This window comes from Hemitrygon akajei, unplaced genomic scaffold, assembly GCF_048418815.1.
Source record: "Hemitrygon akajei unplaced genomic scaffold, sHemAka1.3 Scf000112, whole genome shotgun sequence".
NCBI lineage: Eukaryota > Metazoa > Chordata > Chondrichthyes > Myliobatiformes > Dasyatidae > Hemitrygon > Hemitrygon akajei.
The window spans coordinates 1,541,236-1,568,428 of record NW_027331998.1 but is presented as its reverse complement, the minus strand read 5'-3'; the positions used below and the strand labels follow the sequence as shown (position 1 = coordinate 1,568,428).

The 27,193-nt window shown below is 49.6% G+C and overlaps 1 protein-coding gene across 1 annotated transcript; it reads left to right on the top strand.

The window, feature by feature from the left end:
- Window positions 1-235: 235 nt before the first annotated feature.
- Window positions 236-26,838, top strand: LOC140723405 (uncharacterized). The gene is made up of 8 exons (XM_073037981.1): window positions 236-240; window positions 3,440-3,516; window positions 5,017-5,184; window positions 16,255-16,402; window positions 16,717-16,793; window positions 18,313-18,486; window positions 26,234-26,381; window positions 26,697-26,838. The coding sequence occupies exons 1-8, from the start codon at window positions 236-238 to the stop codon at window positions 26,836-26,838; spliced, it is 939 nt and encodes a 312-aa protein (XP_072894082.1).
- The last annotated feature ends 355 nt before the right edge of the window (window positions 26,839-27,193 follow it).

The window sequence follows — 27,193 nt, the reverse complement described above, 5'->3', positions numbered from 1 at the left end:
ACGGAGGGTCATTAGTCTTTCACTAATGCCAACAGGTGTTTCTGTGAGACTTGGTAGAAAGGTGTTCTTGATGGCCAATCCTACTCTGTGGAGATGTTGTCCAACTGGGGGGAAACCTTTCCAGAAGAAGGTGTAACCCATCCCTTCCTCTGGTAAAGAGCCTTCATCCAGGAGCCTGGTCTCACTCAGGGCAGCAATGTCGATAACGGCTGTTCTCCGGTGAGGTCTGTCAAAGATGTCGTACGAGTCCAGGAGAGTCCTTACATTCCATGTTGCCAGTTGTTAGTTGTATTGTTTCTTATTTTGACCACAGTAGTGGAATAGCCCGAGAGGCGCGGTCACCTATCCAGGTGAGTGATTGAATGGGCAATTTTTAGGCCACCTTTTCTAGTCCCTTCCCCAATTGGGGTGAGCAGTGCGGTCCCTAAATAGGGCTGCTCAGTTGCACAGGGGGTCTGCCAAAAACAGCTGCCACTCAGTCCCAGCTGTTAGCGACCAAATACCCCGTGCCGCTGCCGGGCAGGGTTCTGACTAGGAGCTCCCAGTCCATTCATACCTGTTCCCGTTGCCAGATGCCCCATCACCATCAGATGTCAACCATATGTAAGGTCCGGGTATTGTTCACCGTTGTCAGAGGTGGAGACCTGCGCAAAGAAGATCTTGAAGTGCTCCGGGGGGGGGGGGGGGTGCGCTATTATCAGAGTACATATTTCAGCACATACAACCCTGAGATTCATTTTCCTGTGGGCATTTGCAGCAAATCTATAGAATAGTAACTATAACAGGATCAATGAAGGATGAAGCAGATTGCAGAAGGCAACAAACTATACAAATGCAAATATAAATAAATAGCAATAAATAACGAGAACATGAAATAACAAGATAAAGTCCTTAAAGTGAGATCATTGGTTGTGGGGACATCTCAAGGGATTAGTGTTTGGGTGTTCCTGATTTGTTGTTTATCTGGTTCAGCACAACATTGTGGGCCGAAGGGCCTGTTCCTGTGCTGTACTGTTCTATGTTCCATGTACTAGAACACAGAATCAGAATCAGGTTTATTATCACTGACAAATGTCATGAATTTTGTTGTTTTGCAGCAACAGTACAGTGCAATACACAAGTTACAATAACAAATATATAGAAAATAAATATGTAGTGTAGAAAGAGCAAAAATAGTGAGGTGATGTTCATGGGTTCACTGTTCAGAAATCTGTTGGCTGAGGGGAAGAAGCTGTTACTGAAATGTTGAGTGTGTGTCCTCAGGCTCCTGTCCCTCCTCTCTGATGGTGGTAATAGGAAGAGGGCATGTCCTGGGTGGTGGGGTCCTGACTGATGGATACTGTCTTTGTTGATTTCTATTGCACATTTGTTGCTTGTCAGTCTTTGTTTGTGTGTAGTGTTTCATTGATTCTATTGTATTTCTTTGTTCCACTGTGAATGCCGGGAAGAAACTGAATCTCAGGGTATTATATAGTAATATGTAGCAACACACACACACAATGCTGGGGAAACTCAGCAGGTCAGGCAGCATCTATGGAAATGAATAGTTAGTTGATAATTTGGGCCAAGACCCCTCTTTAGGACTGAGAGGGCAGGGGGAAGATGCCAGAACAAAGGTTGGGGGTGGGTGCAGAGTGGTTAGCTGGAAGGTGACAGGTAAAGCCAGGTGGGTGGGAAGGTCAAGGGCTGGAGAAGAAAGAAACTGATAGGAGAGGAGAGTGAATACAATTGGAGAAACGGAAAGAGGAGGAGACCCAGGGGGAAGTTTAAAGCAGGTGAGAAGTAAAAGATCAGAATGGGAATATAGGAAGGGAGTGGAGTAAATTTTGTTCACCGGACAGTGAAATCGATATTCATACCATCAGGTTGGAGGGTACCCAGATGGAATACGAGGTGTTGCTCCTCAACCTTGAGGGTGGCCTCATCTTGGCACAAGATGTGCCTCCACCACGTCTGTTCTCAGGATGTGGTTTCCATTCCAGAGTATCAGAGATGTCCTCCTGCTTTAAAGAATGGGATTTCCGTCCCTCTACTATTGATGTTTCCCTCACCCATATCTCCTCCATTTCCCATACATCTGCATTCACTCCATCTTCCCAAGTCCTTCGTCGTCACCTACGACCACTTCAGCCTCTGCATTCAACATATTATCCTCCACAATTTCCTCAATCTCCAAAGGGACCCGACTGCTAAACATATCCTTTCCTCCCCCTGCCCACCACTGTCTGCAGGGATCGCTCTCTCCACGATTCCCTTGTCCATGTGTCCCTCCCTACTAATCTCCCTCCAGACACTTATCCCTGCACCTGCCCATTCACCTCCTCCCTCACTTCCACTGAGGGCCCCAAGCACTCCTTCCAGGTGAGGCATCACTTCACTGAATCTGCCGGGGCTGTCTATTGTTCCCAATGTGGCCTCCTCTACATTGGAGAGACTCATTGTAAACTGGGGGACTGCTTCTCTAGCACCTCCACACCATCTGCCATAAACGGGATTTCCTGATGGTCAAACATTTAAATTCTGATTCCCAATCTCTTTCCACTGTTGTTGATCTGTAAACTTGACTTGTGCCAAGATGAATCCCCTTAAAGTTGAGGAGGAACGCCTTATATTACTTTATCGTAGTCTCCAACATAATACTACGAATATCAATTTCTCCTTCCGGTGAACAGAATTCTCCTCCCCCTTCGTCTCTTCCCCAATGTGACCTTTTACTTCTTAGCACCAAACTATTACTTCCCCCGGGTCCCCTCCTACTGCCATTTCTCCTATTGTCCACTCTCCTCTCCGATCAGATTCTTTCTTCTCCAGCCCTTGACCTTTCCCACCCACTTGGCTTCACCTATCACCTTCCAGATAGCCTCCCTCCCCTCACCCCACCATTTAGTTCAGGATGAGGGTTGTGGTTGGCAGAGAAAGAGGATGGGGAACGTGAGCTGTACATTAACACTGAACATCGTTCTGTCCCTCAGTCACAGACTCCGCACTCGGTGATCCGTGTGTAAACCACACCGTCCTGGGTCAGCCCTGGAGGAGTATGAATTGTTACCGCACTGGGTGCACTGGTGGACAATGGATGAGTGATGGAAATCTTGATGTGGGATGGTACAGATTTAACAGGTAAAGTGAGGAGATAATCACTGAGTAACTGGACACAGAGGGGAATGTAAACAGGGGAACAAGGGGTGTGTGAATGGGAAATGCAGGGAGACTGGGATCATCAGTGACTACACTGAGATGGGGAGTGAACACAGGGAGAGGAGAGATCCCACATTCTTGGGGTAGAGACAAGGGAGAGGTACAACAGAGAGGGTATTCCCAGGATTGGGGTGTTATTGACCAGAGACAGGGTACGGACAGAATGAGTGTAATTTCCCATGTCTCTCTGAGTGAATAAACTCCCTCAGATCAGAGACTGACTCTCTGATTGTTGTTTCAGTTCCGGAGGATGGAAGATTCCTGAGAATATTGTTCCGCGATATCACTGCTCCGGGTACCACACAGGCTGGTTACACGGTAGGGTCAGAGTTTACATCAGTGGGGCTCGGTTATGTTCGGGGAGGGTCACAATAACAACCCTGATCTCTTCAGAGGGCCCTAGCATGGACACAGAACCCCATCTCCCTGAGAGGTCTCCCCACAGTCACTCAGACCGCTCTACGGTCCTGTATCGTCATGGAGTCCGGTGGAGGAGTGACAACTTCCTGGAGTTGGGTTACAGATCTGATCTGCCCACTGACCCCATTCTGGATACAACCCGGAGGAGTTTCAATGACCCCAGACTCATTTCAGTGGTGGGGCAATCTCCAGGGAGTTGGGGGAGTCTGCAGACCTCATTGTTCAGCAATTAATGGGATAAATTAATGTTTACCATGGTAACGTAGCGGTTAGCACATCACTATTACAGCTCGGGGTGTCGGAGTTCAGAGTTCAATTCCAGTGTCATCTGTAAGGAGTCTCTGTCCGTCCTCCCCATGGAATGCATGGGTTTTCCCCGGGTTCTCCGGTTTCCTCCCACTGTCCAAAGACGTGGGTTCATTGGTCATTATAAATTCTCCCATGATGACGATTGGCTTTTTTGGGATTGTCGAGGGTTGCAAAAGCAGTGTGGCTCAAAGTGTCAGAAGGCCCTACTCCGTGTTTTATTGTCAAATAGATAAATAAATAAAACAGATCTAAGCTTTTGTTGAATGTCAGGAAACAGGAGTAATCCTGGAAACTACAGTGGGGAACGAGCTGCCTGAGCAAGTGGTGGATGCCATTTCGATTTCAATGTTTAAGAGAAGTTTGGTTGGTACATGGATGGGAGAGATGGACGGCTGTGGTCTGGGTGCAGGTTGATGGGACAAGGCAGTTTAAATGGTTCAGCATGGGCTGGATGGGCTGAAGGGCCTGTTTCTATGCTGTAGCTTTCTGTGACTCTCTGACCAGTAAGTCTCACGTCAGTGGTAGGGAAGGCAGTGGAGAGGATTCTTATGGATGGGACATGAGCATTGGGAAGACCGTGGGTAAATGAGGGACAGTCACAAATGACACCCTCACAAATCAAAAAACCTCTCAACCTCTACTTTACATTTATAAATGACGTGACCTCCACAGCCATTTGTGGCAATGAATTCCTCAGATTCACCACCTTCTGGCTAAAGAAATTCTCCCTGATCTCTGTTCTAAAGGGAGATACTTGTGTTTTGAGGCTGTACCCTCTGGTCCCAGACTCCCCCACTATAGGAAACATCCTCTCCATGTCTACTCCATCCAGGCCTTTCAATATTCGATAGGTTTCAGTGAGATCCCCCAGACGTTTGACAAGGTCCCTCATGGGAGGCTCATTCAGAAGATGAAGGTGCTGCTGCGGGGAGGGTGGGGTGGAGAGGGAGAGGGCAGCAGCTCAGTGCTGACTGAGGCCGGACCGGACCGTGGGTTGTGAACCACTGATTTACAGTGAGTCCTGATTCACATTCCCCGCTGTACTGTGGGACAGGGTACATTTTACAGTGTTTATAAATCTCATTCCAGGTCCCCATCCCAACGTGGGAGAGGGGGAGGTGACCAGGACCGTCTGCTTCAACAACTGGTATAGCAGCACCTGTTCCTGGAGCCTGGAGATCAGGGTGAAAAACTGCTCCGGTTACTTTGTGTATCGGCTGTGGCCGACAGCCGGGTATTACACTGTGTATTGTACAGGTAGGTCACCGTTCCCCAGTGACACAGCAGTGTGGTAGTTGTGGGGAAATTCTGGGATGTCCTGAGTCACCAACACACACCACGGGCTGAGTTTTCCAGTCGGCTGCCCTGCCCGTGGTCTGTGATCACCTTTCCCGTATCCCCCTTCACACCGGGGTCAGAATGAAACTGCCCAGTCTGACCTGTGACAGAGATCATAGAACACAGAACAGTACAGCACAGCACAGGCCCTTCGGCCCACAATGCTGTGTCAGCTGCCGGGAGAGAGTCTACCTATCCCCTGGAGTGAGGGAGGGTGAGGCTGATAGGAAATGGAGGGAGCAAGGGTGAGAGTGAGGGAAGAGGGGAGAGTGACGTACCAGGCGGTGAAGGAGATGGAGGGAGAACGAGGGAAGAGGAAGATAGGGAGAGACTGAGGGGTTGGGAGACATGGAGAGGCAGTGAGAAGGGGGGCAGAGAGGGCGAGTGGAGGTTGATACAGGGAGAGGCCTAGGGGAGTGGGAGGTAGAGGAGAGGCTGAGGGGGTTGGAGTTAGAGAGATGCTGAATGGATGGGGAGACAGAGACAGGACGAGGTGGCGAGAGTCCAAGGGGAGAGTGCGAGGTGATGAGAGTAGAGAGAGACCGAGGTAGGAGTGCGTTGCGGTGTGACTGAGAGTTGATTGTAGTAGGGAGACACTGAGCAGAGAGGGAATTGGGGGGAGACTGAGGGTGGAGGGTAGTAAGGAGTGCGACTGGAAAGGGAGGTAAGGAGTGACTCGTGTGAGGAAGGTACGGTAAGAACAAGAAGGAGAGGGTCAGTGAGAGAGACGAGGAGAGGAAGGTAGGGAGAGGCTGAGGCATGAATAAGGTAGGGAGAGACTGAGGGGGAACATGAGGAGTGACCAAGCATTGGGGGTGTTGGGGTGAGACCGTGGGTAGAGGCAGGGGGGACACCAAGGGGACAGGGAGGTAGGGAAGGAGTGAGGGGAGATGTAGTTAGTGAGAGAATGAGGGAAGAGGGATGTACACAGAAACTAAGGTGTTGGGGAGGTTGGGAAGGTCCGAGGGGGGAGGCAGGTAGGGAGAGACTGAGGGGATATGGACGCGGGGAGAGACTGAGGGGAGAGGAAGGTTGGAAGAAGCTGAGGGGTGATGAAATGAGGGAGGCGAGGGTGAGGCTGTGTGGTCCGAGGGGACGGTGGAGATAGACAGGGAGACCAAGGGGGGAGGGAGTCAGAGAGTAATCTAGGGTAGATGGAGCTATGGAGACACTGAGTGGAGAGAGGTGCAAGGGAGAGACCGAGGGGTAAGTAAGAGATTGAGGAGTGAAGGAAGTAGGGAGAGACTCGGGAGAGGGAGCTTGTGAATATCAGAGGGGAGATGGAGATAGAGAGAGACTGTGGAGGGATGGAGTTGGAGAATTGAATTGACTTTATTTCTTACATCCTTCACATACATGAGTAAAAATCTTTACGTTACATCTCTGTCTGAAGGGGCAATGTGCAATTTATAGTAATTTGTAATAAATAGTATGTACACCAGGACAGTCAATATAACATAGAAACACAGTTGTATCAGTGTGAATTAATCAGTCTGATGGCCTGGTGGAAGAAGCTGTCCCGGAGCCTGTTGGTCCTGGCTTTTATGCTGTGGTACCGTTTCCCGGATGGTAGCAGCTGGAACAGTTTGTGGTTGGGGTGACTCGGGTCCCCAATGATCCTTCGGGCCCTTTTTACACACCTGTCACTGTAAATGCCCTGAATAGTGGGAAGTTCACATCTACAGATGCACAGGGCTGTCCACACCACTCTCTGCAGTGTCCTGCGATTGAGGGAAGTACAGTTCCCATACCAGGCAGTGATGCAGCCAGTCAGGATGCTCTCAATTGTGCTCCTGTAGAAAGTACTTAGGAACTGGGGGCCCAAACCAAACTTCTTCAACCGTCTGAGGTGAAAGAGGTGCTGTAGTGCTTTTTACACCACACAGCCGGTATGTACAGACCACGTGAGATCTTCGGATATGTTGCTGGCCTTTGAACAGGGAGGAGGGTCCGAGAGTACCTATGAGCTGAAAAAACATGACGATATCAGTGCGATGATCTCAATGGAAACCACAGCTCGGTGACATCTTGTCTGGGATATGGTCCTCACGGCGGCACATGGGAGTAATTTAGTTTGGAAATGGTCTGTCTGGGATATGGTCCTCACTCGGGCACATGGGAGTAATTTAGTTGGGAAATGGTCTGTCTGGGATATGGTCCTCACGCCGGCACGTGGGAGTAATTTAGTTGGGAAATGGTCTGTCTGGGATATGGTCCTCACGCCGGCACATGGGAGTAATTTAGTTGGGAAATGGTCTGTCTGGGATATGATCCTCACACCGGCACATGGGAGTAATTTAGTTGGGAAATGGTCTGTCTGGGATATGGTCCTCACGCCGGCACATGGGAGTAATTTAGTTGGGAAATGGTCTGTCTGGGCCATGGTCCTCACGCCGGCACATGGGAGTAATTTAGCTGGGAAATGGTCTGTCTGGGATACGTCCTCACGCCGGCACATGGGAGTAATTTAGTTGGGAAATGGTCTGTCTGGGCCATGGTCCTCACGCCGGCACATGGGAGTAATTTAGTTGGGAAATGGTCTGTCTGGGATATGGTCCTCACGCCGGCACTTGGGAGTAATTCAGTTGGGAAGTGGTCTGTCTGGGATAAGGTCCTCTCTCCGGCACATGGGAGTAATTTAGTTGGGAAATGGTCTGTCTGGGATATGGTCCTCACGCCGGCACATGGGAGTAATTTAGTTGGGAAATGGTCTGTCTGGGATATGGTCCACACGCCGGCACATGGGAGTAATTTAGTTGGGAAATGGTCTGTCTGGGATATGGTCCTCACGCCGGCACATGGGAGTAATTTAGTTGGGAATTGGTCTGTCTGGGATATGGTCCTCACGCCGGCACATGGGTGTAATTTAGTTGGGAAATGGTCTGTCTGGGGGTGGTGGGCACAAAGACCCATTTCTCTACAGAGCCCAGTGCACAATGCGGTTTACTTTGTGTATATTTCACAGCTCCTGTAAATGAGGATCCTTTGGCACGACCCAGTACCCACTCTGTGTTCATACTGTGTCCTCTCCCTCCCTCCTTCCCTCGTACCTACTGCCCATGTCAGTTACAAACACACGAGATTCTGCAGATGCTGAAAATCTACGGAAAATGCTGAGAAACTCAGCAGGTCAGGCAGCATCCATGGTGAGGAATGAACAGTGGACGTTTTGTGCTGAGACCCTTCATCAGGATAGGAAAGGACGGGGGGAAATGGAATTAAGAAGGTGGGAGGTAGAGAAGCAACGCAGGCTGGGATGTGGAGTCAGGCCAGGGGGAAGGTGAGTGAGTGGGAGGGTGAAGTGAGAACTGGGGGATGATAGGTGGGGAAGGTAAACGGCTGAAGAGATCCAAAATATTGACTCTTAATTTCTCTCCATAGGTAACGAAATGGGTCAGGTCATAGATCTCTGTGGGTGAACATCTGGGGGACAGTGATTACCACTGCCTGACCTTTAGCATTATCATGGAAAAGGATAGCACCAGAGAGGACAGGAAAATTTGTAATTGGGGAGGGGCAATTTATGAGGCCATAAAGCTAGGACTTTCGGGTGTGAATTGGGATGATGTTTTTGAAGGGAAATGTACTTTGGACATGTGGTCACTGTTTGGGGATCTCTTGCAGGATGTTAGGGATAAATTTGTCCCGGTGAGGAAGATAAAGAATGGTAGGGTGAAGGAGCCATGGGTGACAAGTGAGGTGGAAAATCTAGTCAGATGGAAGAAGGCAGCATACATGAGGTTTAGGAAGCAAGGATCAGATGGGTCTATTGAGGAATATAGGGTAGCAAGAAAGAAGCTTAAGAAGGGGCTGAGGAGAGCAAGAAGGGGGCATGAGAAAGCCTTGACGAGTAGGGTAAAGGAAAACCTCAAGGCATTCTTCAATTATGTGAAGAACAAAAGGATGACAGGAGTGAAGGTATGACTGATTAGAGATAAAACTGGGAAGATGTGCTTGGAGGCTGTGGAAGTGAGCGAGGTCCTCAATGAATACTTCTCTTCCGTATTCACCACTGAGAGAGAACTTGACGCTGAGGATAATATGAGTGAGGTTGATGTTCTGAAGTATGTTGATATTAAGGGAGAGGAGGTGTTGGAGTTGTTAAAATACGTTAGGACAGATATGTCCCTGGGGCCTGACGGAATATTCCCCAGGCCGCTCCACGACACGAGGGAAGAGATTGCTGAGCCTCTGGCTAGGATCTTTATATCCTTGTTGTCCACAGGAATGGTACCGGAAGATTGGGGGGAGGCGAATGTTGTCCCCTTGTTCAAAAATGGTAGTAGGGATAGTCCGGGTAATTATAGACCAGTAATCCTTACGTCTGTGGTGGGAAAGCTGTTGGAAAAGATTCTTAGAGATAGGATCTATGGGCATTTAGAGATTTATGGTCTGATCAGGGACAGTAATCATGGCTTTGTGAAGGGCAGGTTGTATCTAAGAAACCTGTTAGAGTTCTTTGAGGAGGTGACCAGGCATATAGATGAGGATAGTGCAGTGGATCTGATCTACATGGATTTTAGTAAGGCATTTGATAAGGTTCCACACGGTAGACTTATTGAGAAAGTCAGAAGGCATGGGATCCAGGGAAGTTTGGCCAGGTGGATTCAGAATTGGCTTGCCTGCAGAAAGCAGAGGGTTGTGGCGGAGGGAGTACATTCGGATTGGAGTGTTGTGACTAGTGGTGACCCACAAGGATCAGATCTGGCACCTCTACTTTTCGTAATATTTATTAACGACCTGGATGTGGGGGTAAAAGGGTGGGTTGGCAAGTTTGCAGACGACACAAAGGTTGGTGGTGTTGTGGATAGTGTAGAGGATTGTTGAAGATTGCAGAGAGACATTGATAGGATGCAGAAGTGGGCTGAGAAGTGGCAGATGGAGTTCAACCAGAGAAGGGTGAGGTGGTACACTTTGGAAGGACAAACTCCAAGGCAGAGTACAAAGTAAGTGGCAGGATACTTGGTAGTGTGGAGGAGCAGAGGGATCTGGGCGTACATGTCCACAGATCCCTGAAAGTTGCCTCACAGGTAGATAGGGTAGTTAAGAAAGCTTATGGAATGTTAGCTTTCATAAGTCGAGGGATAGAGTTTAAGAGTCGCGATGTAATGATGCAGGTGTATAAAACTCTAGTTGGGCCACACTTGGAGTACTGCGTCCATTTCTGGTCGCCTCACTATAGGAAGGATGTGGAAGCATTGGAAAGGGTACAGAGGAGATTTATCAGGATGCTGCCTGGTTTAGAGAGTATGGATTATGATCAGAGATTAAGGGAGCTAGGGCTTTACTCTTTGGAGAGAAGGAGGATGAGAGGAGACATGATAGGTTTGTCACGTACCCCGTGACCGGGTTGCCAAACCAGCAGAAATGGAATAATATGTTGGAGTCTGGTATTACTGTAACTAAAAGTGTCTATTAACAAACTAAATAATACAGTACTATAAAAATGCAAATATATATATATATATAAATAAAAAACAGGTTAGCAATGATATATACAGAAGTGTAGAAATAGGAATCAAAACCAAGCTCTTTCAAATTCTAGGGCTAAATGAATAGTCTTAAGATGGTACAGAGTTAATTTCAGTTCAGCTTAGTTGAAGTCGAGGTAGTTGCTGTTGTAACGTTGGGGGGAGAGAGAGAGAGAGAGAGAGAGAGAGAGAGAGAGAGAGAGAGAGAGCGTGAGAGGTGAGCAGTTGCAGCAGGGAAACCTTCCATTGTCTTCATGTCCTGTTGTGGTCACTGTCGGTGACCCCTCCGTTCCAGGCCAGACCGTTCTTCAGTGCTGAGCCTGTCACCCAGGTGAGGGTGGGCACACACACAAGCCCCCACCAGTCTGCCTTCACACACTGTGAGCCTCTGATGGATTCCCCCGAATTGATCCTCCAAGCCCCCACCTTCATGTGGGGTGCACAACGCTCTTTCAGTGTCCTGTGGTGTGTCTGCTTGTGTCTCAGCAGACTTGCTTTTTATCTCCCCTGCCGGGGTACCAGCCATCCATCAACAGTCCATGTCCATCACCTGGTCCCGCCTTGCTGTCTCAGCAGGAATCCACACGAGCAGGCAAAGTGTCCTTGGAGCAAGAGTAAATAATCATCCATGGAGCCATAACTTTAAACCTTTGTCTCTCTCTCTCTCTCTCTGTCACATCTGCAGCAGGATGCCTCCCCCCTTGTCTTCTCTCTCTCTCTCTCTCATTAGCAGCATAGTTCACGGAGGGGGGGTCAACTCTGTACCCCATCTCAGCCTGGTTTGCTCATCACACATCACAGGGTATACAAGATATTAAGAGGAATAGACAGAGTGGACAGCCAGCACCTCTTCCCCAGGGCACCACTGCTAAGTACAAGAGGACATGGCTTTAAAGTAAGGGGAGGGAAGTTCAAGGGGGATATGAGAGGAAGGTTTTTCACTCAGAGAGTGGTTGGTGCGTGGAATGCACTGCCTGAGTCAGTGGTGGAGACGGATACACTAGTGAAGTTTAAGAGACTACTAGACCGGTATATGGAGGAATTTAATGTGGGGAGATATATGGGTGGCAGGGTTTAAGGGTTGGCACAACATTGTGGGCCAAAGGGCCTGTACTGTGCTGTACTATTCTATGTTCTGTGCTGTCTGACCTGCTGAGCTCCCCAGTATTTTGTGTGTCCTATACACAGTCCTGTGCAGAATATTCAGTCAGGGTTTTATCCCACTCCCTAATTCATGCTTTGTGTTTTATGCAATTCCTATCTACAAAGACCCAGCTGGTGGCGTAGTTGCATCAGTGCGGGACTTTGGGATGACGGGTCCCGATTTCAAATCCAGCCGGCTTCCCTGCATGCTTTCCATCAAGTGCTGGGTTACGAGCTGGTGATCTCTTTGGAAACTCACTCAGCAGAAGGCAATGGCAAACCACTGCTGTAACTTGCCTCATACACGGTTCCCCACTACGTCAGGGAAGCGTGGAGGGAAATTGTCCGCTAAGCGAAGGAACTCCGAAGTCGATATAACTTTCCTTTTTCTTATTTACAAAACACTCAATTCCCTGGAGGACCCACCGTCCCAGGAAATCCCCCTGTACCCATAGTGATCACATGCTCCATCTCTACATGATGGTAACCCCAGAAGAGGGACAGGCGTTCAGCTGGGGCAGAGCCCTTGACTGCCTGGACCCACGAATGGCCATCTTGGCCAGGTCCAGGAACAAGCCCACCAGTAGATTCTCTGAGTGACCCAACCCCCTCCGTACTGGGTGACCATATATCAGGAGCACAGGGCTGAAGTACAACCAAAACGTGAGCAGCAGCCCCTTCAGATACTCAAACAGGGGCTGCAACCTCTCACACTTCATATAAACATTGTACACTGACTCCTCCCGGCCTCACAAAGGACAGGTGAACCGGGTGTCTGTGAAACGGCTCAAAAATCTATTGCACGGCACAGGGGAAAAGTTCACTCAACTTCACCCGTCCCATCATTGGAATGTTCCCACAACCTATGGACTCACTTTTATGGACTCTTCATCTCATGATCTTGATATTTATTGTTATTTATTTATCATTATTATTTCTTCTTTTAGTATTTGCACAGTTTGTTGTCTTCTGCACTCTGGTTGAATGGCCTAACTGGTCAGTCTTTCATTGATTCTGTTGTGGTTATATTTCTATAGTTTTATTGAGTATGCCCACAAGAAAATGAATCTCAGGGTTGTATATGGTGACATATCTGTATTTTGGATGTTAAATGTCAATCTTCTGGAATATGTTTTATGATTTGTTAACTTATTTGTGGTAATATTACTTGATGTGTTGTTGTGAGTTATATGTACTCTGTGTGCACCTTGGTCCAGAGGAATGTTGATTTGTTTGGCAGGATATGTGTATATAATTGAATGATGATAACCTTGAACTTGAGAGTCCATTTAATCAGTGACAGTAGATTTTATGTGTCGAGGAGCAAGAGCCACATATCTCTTCACGACAATTAATGTAAAAGAACACAATAGATCACAGGAAAGTTACAAATCAAAGTTTGGCACGTTGAGGGCAAGATCCTTAACAGTGTTGCTGAGCAGAGAGATCTTGGGATCCAAGGTCACAGATCCTTGAAAGTGGCTACACAGTTCAATAAGGTGGTTAAGAAGGCTTATGGAATGCTGATGTTGTTAGTCGAGGCATTGAGGTCAAAAGTCAAGAGGTTATGTTGCAACTTTGTATAACTCTGGCGAGGCCACGTCTGGGGTATTGCAGACATTCTGGTCACCCCACTATAGGAAGGATGTTGAGGCTTTGGAGAGGGTGCAGGAGAGGTTTACCAGGATGCTGTCTGGTTTAGAGGGCATGTGCTATCATGAGAGGCAGGATAAACTTGGGCTGTTTTCTCTGGAGCATCGGAGGCTGAGGGGAGATCAGATAGAGGTTTATAACATCTGAGAGGCAGAGATAGAGTGGACAGAGAGTATCTCTTTCCCAGGGTTGAAATGTCATATACCAGAGTGCAGGCATTGAAGGTGAGAGGGGGTAGGTTCAAGAGGGATGTGAGGGGTAAGTTTTTTTTCCCTCAGAGTGTGGTGGATGCCTGAATGTGCTGCCTGGTGTGGTGGTAGGTGCAAATACATTCGAGGCTTTTATGAGACGCTTTGATAGGCACCTTGATGTGAGGGAGATGTCGGGATGTGAACATTGTGTAGGTAGGAGGGAAAAGCTCAAAGTAAAGTCAAAGTAAATTTAATGATCAGAGTACATATTTCACCACATACAACCCTGAGATTCATTTTCCTGTGGGCATTTGCAGCAAATCTATAGAATAGTAACTATAACAGGATCAATGACAGATGAAGCAGATTGCAGAAGGCAACAAACTATGCAAATGCAAATATAAATCAATAGCAATAAATAACGAAAACATGAAATAACAAGATAAAGTCCTTAAAGTGAGATCATTGGTTGTGGGAACATCTCAAGGGATTAGTGTTTGGGTGTTTCTGAATTGTTGTTTATCTCGGTCAGCACAACATTGTGGGCCGAAGGGCCTGTTCCTGTGCTGTACTGTTCCGTGTTCCATGTACTAGAACACAGAATCAGAATCAGGTTTATTATCACTGACAAATGTCATGAATTTTGTTGTTTTACAGCAGCAGTACAGTGCAATACACAAGTTACAATAACAAATATATAGAAAATAAATATGTAGTGTAGAAAGAGAGCAAAAATAGTGAGGTAATGTTCACGGGTTCACTGTCCATTCAGAAATCTGATGGCGGAGGGGAAGAAGCTGTTCCTGAAATGTTGAGTGTGTGCCTTCAGGCTCCTGTCCCTCCTCTCTGATGGTGGTAATAGGAAGAGGGCATGTCCTGGGTGGTGGGGTCCTGACTGATGGATACTGTCTTTGTTGATTTCTATTGCACATTTGTTGCTTGTCAGTCTTTGTTTGTGTGTAGTTTTTCATTGATTCTATTGTATTTCTTTGTTCCACTGTGAATGCCGGGAAGAAACTGAATCTCAGGGTATTATATAGTAATATGTAGCAACACACACACACAATGCTGGGGAAACTCAGCAGGTCAGGCAGCATCTATGGAAATGAATAGTTACTTGATAAATTGGGCCAAGACCCCTCTTTAGGACTGAGAGGGCAGGAGGAAGATGCCAGAACAAAGGTTGGGGGGGGGGGGCAGAGTGGTTAGCTGGAAGGTGACAGGTGAAGCCAGGTGGGTGGGAAGGTCAAGGGCTGGAGAAGAAAGAAACTGATAGGAGAGGAGAGTGAATACAATTGGAGAAACGGAAAGAGGAGGAGACCCAGGGGGAAGTTTAAAGCAGGTGAGAAGTAAAAGATCAGAATGGGAATATAGGAAGGGAGTGGAGTAAATATTGTTCACCGGACAGTGAAATCGATATTCATACCATCAGGTTGGAGGGTACCCAGATGGAATATGAGGTGTTGCTCCTCAACCTTGAGGGTGGCCTCATCTTGGCACAAGATGTGCCTCCACCACGTCTGTTCTCAGGATGTGGTTTCCATTCCAGAGTATCAGAGATGTCCTCCTGCTTTAAAGAATGGGATTTCCGTCCCTCTACTATTGATGTTTCCCTCACCAGTATCTCCTCCATTTCCCATACATCTACACTCACTCCATCTTCCTGAGTTCCTCGTCCTCACCTACCACCACTTCAGCCTCCGCATCCAACACATTATCCTCCACAATTTCATCAATCTCCAAAGGGACCCGACTGCTAAACATATCCTTTCCTCCCCCTGCCCACCACTGTCTGCAGGGATCGCTCTCTCCATGTTTCCCTTGTCCATATGTCCCTCCCCACTAATCTCCCTCCAGACACTTATCCCTGCACCTGTCCATTCACCTCCTCCCTCACCTCCATTGACGGCCCCAAACGCTCCTTCCAGGTGAGGCATCACTTCGCCGAATCTGTCGGGGCTTTCTGTTGTTCCCAATGTGGCCTTCTCTACATTGGTGAGACTCATTGTAAACTGGGGGACTGCTTCTCAAACACCTCCACACCATCCGCCATAAACGGGATTTCCTGATGGCCAAACATTTAAATTCGATTCCCATTCCCTTTCCACTGTTGTTGATCTGTAAGCTTGTCTTGTGCCAAGATGAATCCCCTTAATGTTGAGAAGCAACACCTTATATTCCTTCCGCACAGCCTAATGGTATGAATATCGATTTCTTCTTCCGGTGAACAAAATTCTCCTCCCCCTTCGTCTATTACCCAATGTGACCTTTTACTTCTTAGCACCAAACTATTACTTCCCCCTGGGTCCCCTCTTCCTGCCATTTCCCCTATTGTCCACTCTCCTCTCTGATCAGATTCTTTCTTCTTCAGCCCTTGACCTTTCCCACCCACTTGGGTTCACCTATCACCTTCCAGCTAGTCTCCCTCCCCTCCCCCACCATTTAGTTCAGGATGGGGGTTGTGGTTGGCAGAGAAAGAGGATGGAGAACGTGAGCTGTACATTAACACTGAATATCGTTCTGTCCCTCAGTCACAGACTCCGCACAGGGTGACCCGTGTGTAACCCACACCGTCCTGGATCAGCCCTGGAGGAGCACGAATTGTTCCAAAACTGCATGTACCGGTGGAAAATGGATGAATGATAGAAATCTTCCAGTGGGATGGTACAGATTTAACAGGTAAAGTGAGGAGATAATCACTGAGAAACTGGACACAGAAGGGGAATGTAAACAGGGGAACAAGGGGTGTGTGAATGGGAAATGCAGGGAGACCGGGATCATCAGTGAGTACACTGAGATGGGGAGTAAATACAGGGAGAGGGGAGATCCCACATTCTTGGGGTAGAGACAAGAGGGAGGTACAACAGAGAGGGAATTCCCAGGATTGGGGTATTATTGACCAAAGACAGGGTAGGGACAGGGTGTGTGCAATTTCCCATGTCTTTCTGAGTGATCCCCTGGATCAGAGACTGACTCTCAGATTGTTGTTTCAGTTCCGGAGGATGGAAGATTCCCGAGAAGGTCGTTCCACGATATCACTGCTCTGGACAGATCCCAGGCTGGATGAGAGGTAGAGTCGGGCTCAGTATCAGTAAGGCTCGGTTATTTTTGGGGAGGGTCAAACTGATGACCCGGATCTCTTCAGAGGGCCCTAGCATGGACACAGAACCCCATCTCCCTGAGAGGTCTCCCCACTGTCACTCAGACCGCTCTATGGTCCTGTATCGTCATGGAGTCCGGTGGAGGAGTGACAACTTCCTGGAGTTGGGTTACTGAACTGATCTGCCCACTGACCCCATTCTGGATACGACCTGGAGGAGTTTCAACGACTCCAGACTCATTTCAGTAGTGGGGCAATCTCCAGGGAGTTGGGGGAGTCTGCGGACATCATGGTTCAGCAATTAGTGGGATAAATTAATGGTTGCCATGGTAACATAGCGGTTAGCGCGTCCTATTACAGCTCGGGGTGTCGGAGTTCAGAGTTCAATTCCAGTGTCATCTGTAAGGAGTCTCTGTCCATCCTCCCCATGGAATGCATGGGTTTTCCCCGGGTTTTCCCCGGGTTCTCCAGTTTCCTCCCACTGTCCAAAGACGTACCGGGTGGGTTCATTGGTCACTGTAAATTGTCCCATGATGACAATCGGCTTTTTCGGGATTGTCGAGGGTTGCAAAGGCAGTGTGGCTCAAACGGTCAGAAGGCCCTACACCGTGTTTTATTGCCAAACAGATAAATAAATAAAACAGATTTAAACTTTTGTTGAATGTCAGGAAACAGGAGTAATCCTGGAAACTACAGTGGGGAACGAGCTGCCTGAGCAAGTGGTGGATGCCATTTCGATTTCAATGTTTAAGAGAAGTTTGGTTGGTACATGGATGGGAGGGATGGACGGCTGTGGTCCGGGTGCAGGTTGATGGGACAAGGCAGTTTAAATGGTTCAGCATGGACTGGATGGGCCGAAGGGCGTGATTCTGTGCTGTAGCTTTCTGTGACTCTCTGACCAGTAAGTCTCACATCAGTGGTAGGGAAGGCAGTGGAGAGGATTCTTATGGATGGGACTTATGAGCATTGGGAAGACCGTGGGTGAATGAGGGACAGTCACAAATGACACCGTCACAAATCAAAAACCCTCTCAACCTCCACTTTACATTTATAAATGACGTGACCTCCACAGCCGTTTGTGGCAATGAATTCCTCAGATTCACCACCTTCTGGATAAAGAAATTCTCCCTCACCTCTGTTCTAAAGGGAGGTTCTTGTGTTCTGAGGCTGTGCTCTCTAGTCCCAGACTCCCCCACTATAGGAAACATCCTCTCCATGTCCACTCTATCCAGGCCTTTCAATATTTGATAGGTTTCAGTGAGATCCCCCAGACATTTGACAAGGTCCCTCATGGGAGGCTCACTCAGAAGATGAAGGTGCTGCTGCGGGGAGGGTGGGGTGGAGAGGGAGAGGGCAGCAGCTCAGTGCTGACTGAGGCCGGACCGGACCGTGGGTTGTGAACCACTGATTTACAGTGGGTCCTGATTCACATTCCCCGCTGTACTGTGGGACCGGGTACATTTTACAGTGTTTATAAATCTCATTCCAGGTCCCCATCCCAACGTGGGAGAGGGGGAGGTGACCAGGACCGTCTGCTTCAACAGCTGGTATAGCAACATCTGTTCCTGGAGGCTGGAGATCAGGGTGAAAAACTGCTCCGGTTACTTTGTGTATTGGCTGAAGCCGACACCCTGGAATTACCATAACTCTGTGTACTGTACAGGTAGGTCACCGTTCCCCAGTGACACAGCAGTGTGGTAGTTGTGGGGAAATTCTGGGACGTCCTGAGTCACCAACACACACCACGGGCTGAGTTTTCCAGTCGGCTGTCCTGCCCGTGGTCTGTGATCACCTTTCCTGTATCCCCCTTCACACCGGGGTCAGAATGAAACTGCCCAGTCTGACCTGTGACAGAGATCATAGAACACAGAACAGTACAGCACAGCACAGGCCCTTCGGCCCACAATGCTGTGTCAGCTGCCGGGAGAGAGTCTACCCATCCCCTGGAGTGAGGGAGGGTGAGGCTGACAGGAAATGGAGGGAGCAGTGGTGAGAGTGAGGGGAGAGGGGGGAGTGATGCACCAAGTGAAGAGGGAGAAGGAGAGAGACCGAGGGGAGAGGAAGTTAGGGAGTGACCAAGGGGAGATGGAGGCAGGGAGAGGCTGAGGGGAGAGGGAGACGTGGAGGGGAGGGGATGAGGGGAGCAGAGAGGGAGTGGCCGAGGGAAGGAGAGGATTATTGGATTGGTGTCAGAGAGATGCCAAGGGTGGGGGGAGACAGTCTGAGTGGAGAGGAGACAGAGAGAGGCCGAGGGGAGGGGCAGATATGGTAAGATAGGGAGTAGAGGGGAGGGGGAGGCAGAAAGAGGTCGAGATGAGAGGGAGAGAGTGATAGGCTGAGGGAAAGGGGAGGCAGGGAGACAATGAGGGGAAGGGGAGAGAGGGAGAGTCCGGAGGGAGATGGAGGTAGGGCAGAGGTCAAGGGATGGGAGTCAGGGAGAGGCCAAGGTGAGGGGGAGGCTGATGGGTGGGGGGAGGTTAGTGCCCGAATGGAGGGGGAGGTAGTGGAGGGGCCAAGGGAATGGGGAGACCATGAGAGTCCGAGGAGATGGGTGTCCAGGGAGAGGCCAAGGAGAGGGGGAGACCGTGATACTCTGAGGGCCGGGGGAGACAGAGACGCTGAAAGGGAGGGGCCAAGGGGAGGGAAAGACACTGAGAGACCGAGGGAAACGGGAGACAGCGAGAGTCCGAGGGGAGCGGGAGTCAGTGAGGGGCCGAGGGAGGGAGATTCAGGGAGACACTGAGAGGAGTGAGTTTCAGGGAGAGGCCGAGTGGAGTGGGTGACAGAGAGCTGAAGGGATGAGAGAGACAGTAAGAAGCCGAGGGGTGAGGGAGACAGGGAGAGGCAGAGGGGAGGGGGAAGACAGGGAGAGGACGAGGGGAGATAAATACAGGGAGAGGCTGAGGGGAGTGGGAGGTAGGGGTGAGGCCAAGGGGATGGGGAGACAGGTTGGACCGAGGTGAGGGGGAGATGGAAAGGCTGACAGGGAGGGTCCAAGACAGGGGAGGGGGAGAGAGAGAAGCCGAGGGGTGAGGGAGACAGTAAGAGGCCGAGCAGTGAGTCAGGGAGAGGCTGAGGGGTGGGGGAGTTATTTGCTGAGTGGAGGGGGAGATAGGGGAGAGGCCAAGGGAATGGGGAGACGGTGATACTCTGAGGGCAGGGGAGATGGAGACGCCGAAAGGGAGGGGCCGAGGAGAGTGAGGCAGGAGGAGGCTGAGACACGGAGAGGCTGAGGGGAGGGAAAGGCACTGAGTTGCTGAGGGAAAGGGGAGACAGCGAGAGTCCAAGGGGAGGGGGAGTGTGAGCAGAGGGGGATTCAGGGAGATGGAGGGGAGTGGGAGAGGGAGGGGCCAAGGGGTGTGGGAGGTAGGGGAGCTGAGGGAATTGGAGTTAGAGAGATGCCGAGGGGATGGGAAGACAGGGAGGGGCCAAGGGTACGGCGAGACAGGGAGAGGGCGAGACTGTGAGTGTCCTAGGGGAGATCACGAGGCGGCAAGAGTCTGAGGAGAGCAGGTGAGGTGGCGAGGTGGCAAGGGTCCGAGGGGAGAGGGCGAGGTGGCAGTAGTCCGAGGGGAGAGGGCGAGGCGGCAAGAGTCCGAGGGGAGAGGGCGAGGCGGCAAGTGTCCGAGGGAAGATGGAGAGACAGCGAGAGTAGAGAGAGACCGAGGTAGGAGTGCATTGTGGTGTGACTGAGAGTTGATTGTGGTAGGGAGTCACTGAGGAGAGAGGGAATTGGGGGGAGACTGAGGGTGGAGGGTAATAGGGAGTGCGAGTGGAAAGGGAGGAAAGGAGTGATTCGGGAGAAGAAGGTAGGGTAAGACCAAGAAGGAGAGTGACAGTGAGAGACAAGGGGAGAGGAAGGTAGGGAGAGGCTGAGGCATGAATAAGGTAGGGAGAGACTGAGGGGAGAACATGAGGAGTGACCAAACGTTGGGGGTGTTGGGGTGAGACCGAGGGTAGAGGGAGGGGGGACACCAAGGGGAGAGGGAGGTAGGGAAGGAGTGAGGGGAGATGTGGTTAGTCAGAGAATGTGGGAAGAGGGATGTATGCAGAGACTAAGGAGGTGGGGAGGTTGGGAAAGTCCGAGGGGAGAAGCAGGTAGCGAGAGACTGAGGTGATAGGGAAGTCGGGAGAGTCTGAGGGGAGAGGAAGGTTGGAAGAGGCCGAGGGCTGAAGAAGTAAGGGAAAGATTGAGGCAAGGGTGAGGTTGTGGGGTCTGAGGGGAGGAGGAGATAGGGAGACAGAGAGAGATCTCGGGTAGACAGAGTTAAGGAGACACCGAGGGGAGAGAGGGGTAGTGAGAAACCAAGGGGTGAGGAAGAGATCGAGGTGTGAGGGAGGTAGGGAGAGACTGACGGGAGAGGGAGTTTATGAAAGTCAGAGGGGAGATGGAGGTAGAGAGAGACAGTGGAGGGAGGGAGACAGAGAATTGAATTGACTTCATTTCTTACATCCTTCACATACATGAGTAAAAATCTTTACGTTATGTCTCTGTCTGAAGGGGCAATGTGCAATATATAGTAATTTGTAATAAATAGTATGTACACAGTCAATATAACATAGAAATACAGTTGTATCAGTGTGAATTAATCAGTCTGATGGCCTGGTGGAAGAAGCTGTCCCGGAGCCTGTTGATCCTGGCTTTTATGCTGCGGTACCGTTTCCCGGATGGTAGCAGCTGGAACAGTTTGTGGTTGGGGTGACTCGGGTCCCCAATGATCCTTCAGGCCCTTTTTACTTCTTTTTTATTTAAGTTCATCAAACAAACATTTCCATAAGATATGTTTCAGACATTGTACCAATATATCATATAATCATATATATCACAAATCTCCACAAAGTATTTATCTGAGGTATACACTTATAGAAAAGAGTGGAGAGAAAAAACAAGCAAAAGGCAAGAACTATGTACAAGTAGGGAGTGATCTTTTTTCTACAACAGATTCATTGATTTGTGAGAATAAAATCAGGCCTGTGAAGCATTATGTAGTTAAACCATTTTTCCCAGTATGAATCAAATTGTTCCAAATTGGATAAAATCTCTTATGTTTGATTGGATTTAATAGCCCATTGTAGCGGTGTAGCGCTAAAATAACGACACGGAGTCGGTAAATTGCAGTCAAAGACTAAGTTTATTTCAACTTCACAGTCTTGCTTTAAAGCCTGTCTCCCCCACCAGATACCTCGAGAGGCACGTACTGAAACCCCCTCAGGCTTTCTTCCTTTGTGCCTGCACTCTGGCTAATTGTCAGCCGGTTCGAGTGTGCTAGTAATTGGGTCGCCACATAACCCCCCCCCCCCCCAGAACCGGCGATACACCCCCCAATGTCCACAGTCTGGGCCGGGCCCTGTTTGGGAGGTTGGCCTCTGCGCCGCGGTGCCGGAAACTCGACCGGTTGCGCCAAGTCCACATGGGCCGTATTAGATGCGTCCACTGTGAGGGCGGTAGGGACGTCCATTCTGGGGTGCACTAGCATCGCGGCGTTCGCCAAGGCATCCTTCGTTTGAATGAAAGCGGCGGCGGACACCTCGTCCCAGGTAATGTCCTTGCCCGGACCGGACAGCAAGGCGAACAGGGGGCGCATGATCCCAGATGGAATATGAGGTGTTGCTCCTCCACCTTGAGGGTGGCCTCATCTTGGCACAAGATGTGCCTCCACCACGTCTGTTCTCAGGATGTGGTTTCCATTCCAGGGTATCAGAGATGTCCTCCTGCTTTAAAGAATGGGGTTTCCCTCCCTCTACTATTGATGTTTCCCTCATCCGTATCTCCTCCATTTCCCATACATCTCCACTCACTCCATCTTCAAGTCCCTCGTCCTCACCTACCACCACTTCAGGCTTTGCATCCAACACATTATCCTCCACAATTTCCTCAATCTCCAAAGGGACCCGACTGCTAAACATATCCTTTCCTCCCCCTGCCCACCACTGTCTGCAGGGATCGCTCTCTCCACGATTCCCTTGTCCATATGTCCCTCCCCACTAATCTCCCTCCAGGCATCTATCCCTGCACCTACCCATTCTCCTCCTCCCTCACCTCCACTGAGGGCTTCAAACACTCCTTCCAGATGAGGCATCACTTCACCGAATCTGCCGGGACTGTCTATCATTTCCAATGTGGCCTCCTCTACATTGGTGAGACTCATCGTAAACTGAGGGACTGCTTCTCATGCACCTCCACACCATACGCCATAAACGGGATTTCCCGATGGCCAAACATTTAAATTCCGATTCCCAATCCCTTTCCAATGTTGTTGATCTATAGCCTTGTCTTGTGCCAAGATGAATCCCCTTAAAGTCGAGGAATAACACCTTATATTCCTTCTGTGTAGCCTCCAACCTAATGGTATGAATATCAATTTCTCCTTCTGATGAACACAATTCTCCTCCCCCTTCGTCTATTCCACAATGTGACCTTTTACTTCTTAGCACCAAACTATTACTTCCCCTGGGTCCCCTCCTCCTGCCATTTCTCCTATTGTCCACTCTCCTCTCTGATCAGATTCTTTCTTCTCCAGCCCTTGACCTTTCCCACCCACTTGGCTTCACCTATCACCTTCCAGCTAACCTCCCTCCCCTCCCCCACCATTTAGTTCAGGATGGGAGTTGTGTTTGGCAGAGAAAGAGGATGGGGAACTTGAGCTGTACATTGTATTTTCAGAAAGCCTTTGACGAGGTGCCGCACATGAGGCTGCTAACCAAGATAAGAGCCCATGGAATTACAGGAAAGTTACATATGTGGATAGAGTGTTGGTTGATTGGCAGGAAACAGAGAGTGGGAATAAAGGGATCCCATTCTGGTTGGCTGCCGGTTACCAGTGGTGTTCCACAGGGGTCCGTGTTAGGGCCACTTCTTTTTACGTTGTATATCAATGATCTGGATTATGGAATAGATGGCTTTGTGGCTAAGTTTGCTGATGATACAAAGATAGGTGGAGAGGCCGGTAGTGCTGAGGAAACAGAGAGTCTGCAGAGAGACTTGGATAGATTGGAGGAATGGGCAAAGAAGTGGCAAATGAATTACAATGTCGTAAATTGTACAGTCATGCACTTTGGTAGAAGAAATAAACGGGCAGACAATTATTTAAATGGGAAGAGAATTCAAAGTTCTGAGATGCATCGGGACTTGGGAGTCCTCGTGCAGGATACCCTTAATGTTAACCTCCAGGATGAGTCGGTGGTGAAGAAGGTGAATGCAATGTTGGCATTCATATCTAGAGGAATAGAGTATAGGAGCAGGGATGTGATGTTGAGGCTCTATAAGGCACTGGTAAGACCTCACTTGGAATACTGTGTATAGTTTTGGCTTTGGCTCCTCCCACTTCCTCCAAACTAAAGGTGTAGCCATGGGCACCCGCATGGGTCCTAGCTACGCCTGCCTTTTTGTCGGCCATGTGGAGCAATCTGTGTTTCAAGCCTACACCGGTATCTGTCCTCCTCTTTTCTTACGTTATATCGACGACTGCATCGGCGCTGCTTCCTGCACACATGCTGAGCTCGTCGACTTCATTAACTTCGCCTCCAACTTTCACCCCGCCCTCAAATTCACCTGGTGTATTTCCGACACCTCCCTTCCCTTTCTAGATCTTTCTGTTTCTATCTCTGGAGACAGCCTATCCACCAATGTCTACTACAAACCTACAGACTCCCACAGCTACCTCGACTATTCCTCCTCCCTCCCTGTCTCCTGCAAAAATGCTATCCCTTTCTCTCAATTCCTCTGCCTCCGCCGCATCTGCTCTCAGGATGAGGCCTTTCGTTCTGGGACAAAGGAGATGTCTTCCTTTTTTAAAGAAAGGGGCTTCCCTACGTCCACTATCAACTCTGCCCTCCATCGCGTCTCCCGTATTTCACGCACCTCTGCCCTCACCCCATCCCCCCGCCAGCACACCGGGGATAGAGTCCCCCTGGTCCTCAGCTATCACCCTACCAGCCTACAGATCCAACGTATAATCCTCCGTAACTTCTGCCACCTCCTACGTGATCCGACCACCAACCACCAGCCACATCTTCCCCTCCCCCCACTCTCGGCTTTCCGCAGGGATCGCACCCTACGCGACTCCCTTGTCCATTCATCCCCCCCATCCCTCCCCACTGACCTCCCTCCAGGCACTCATCCCTGCAAACGGAGAAGTGCTACACCTGCCCCCACACTTCTTCCCTCACCACCATCCCAGGGTCCAGACAGTCCTTTCAGGTGAGGCACCACTTCACCTGCGAGTCAACTGGGGTGATATACTGTATCCGGTGCTCCCGATGTGGCCATTTATACATTGGGGAGACCCGCCGCAGACTGGGAGACCATTTCGCCGAACACCGGCGCTCGGTCCTCCAGCAGTGGCGGGATCTCCCTGTGGCCACACACTTCAATTCCACAGACCACTCCCACTCCGACATGTCTGTCCATGGCCTCCTCTACCGTCAAGATGAGGCCACACGCAGGTTGATGGAGCAATAGCTTATCTCCCGCCTAGGTAGCCTCCGTTAGACCCACAGACCTCCGTTGATACCCCTGCCCCCCCCCTTACCCCCATCCCTATCTATTATTTTAGTCTGGTTCTCTTTCTCTCTCTTTTCCGCCCCTCACTATAATCTCCCCCCAGCCCTACCTTTCTTTCTCTTTTATTTCCCGTAATTCTCCACCTTCCTCCTAGTCCATTTCCCTTCAGCCTATCATTTCCCAGCTCTCTACTTCATCCCTCCCCCCACTTCTTATCTCCTCTCAGCCATTCCATATTTCTTCACTCCTGATGAAGGGGTTCAGCCTGAAACGTCGTCACTACCTCCTCCCATAGAGGCTGTTTGTCCTGCTGAGTTCTGCCAGCATTTTGTGTTTCTGTTTTTGTGGGCTCCTTATTTAGGAAAGGATGTGCTGTCATTTGAGAGGGTTCAGAGAAGATTCACTAGAATGATTCCGGGAATAAGAGGGTTAACGTATGAGGAACATTTGACCGCTCTTGGACTGTACTCCTTGGAGTTTGGAAGAATGAGGGGGGATCTCACAGAAACATTTCGAATGTTGAAAGGCATGGACAGAGTGGATGTGGCAAAGTTGTTTCCCATGGTGGGGGAGTCTGGTACGAGAGGAAATGACTTGAGGATTGCAGGGTGCCCATTCAGAACAGAGATGCAAAAAAAGTTTTTTAGCCAGAGGTTGGTGAATCTGTGGAACTTGTTGCCACGGGCGGCAGTGGAGGCCGGGTCATTGGGTGTATTTAAGGCAGAGATTGATAGGTATCTGCGTAGCCAGGGCATCAAAGGTTATGGTGAGAAGGCGGGGGAGTGGGACTAAAGGGGAGATTGGATCGGCTCATGATGAAATGGCGGAGCAGACTCGATGGGCCGAATGGCCGACTTCTGCTCCTTTGTCTTATGGTCTTAACACTGAACATTGTTCTGTCCCTCAGTCACAGACTCCACACTCGGTGATCCGTGTGTAACCCACACCGTCCTGGATCAGTCCTGGAGGAGCACCAATTGTTCCAACACTGAATGTACCAGTGGAAAATGGATGAATGATCAAAATCTTGCTGTGGGATGGTACAGATTTAACAGGTAAAGTGAGGAGATAATCACTGAGAAACTGGACACTGAAGGGGAATGTAAACAGGGGGACAAGGGGTGTGTGAATGGGGAATGCAGGGAGACTGGGATCATCAGTGACTACACTGAGATGGAGAGTAAATAATATCCCACATTCTCAGGGTGGAGACAAGGGGGAGGTACAACAGAGAGGGAATTTCCAGGTTTGTGGAGTGGTTAGTTTTTGACCAGAGACAGGGTATGGACAGGGTGAGTGCAATTTCCCATGTCTCTCTGAGTGAATAAACTCCCTCAGATCAGAGACTGACTCTCTGATTGTTGTTTCAGTTCCGGAGGATGGAAGATTCCGGAGACGGTCGTTCTACAGTATCGCTGCTCCGGGTTGACCCCAGGCTGGTTAAATGGTAGGGTCAGAGTTTACATCAGTGGGGCTCGGTTATTTTTGGTGAAGGTCCCAATAACAACCTAAATCTCTTCAGAGGGTCCTAGCATGGACTCAGAACCCCATCTCCCTGAGAGGTCTCCCCACAGTCACTCAGACCGCTCTACAGTCCTGTATCATCATGGAGTCCAGTGGAGGAGAGACAACTTCCTGGAGTTGGGTTACAGAACTAATCTGCCCACTGACCCCATTCTGGATACGACCCGGAGGTGTTTCAATGGCCCCAGACTCAATTCAGTGGTGGGGCAATCTCCAGGGAGTTGTAGGAGTCTGCAGACATCATCGTTCACCAATTAGTGGTATAAATTAATGGTTGCCATGGTAATGTACCGGTTAAAGTGTCACTATTACAGCTTGGGGTGTCGGAGTTCAGAGTTCAATT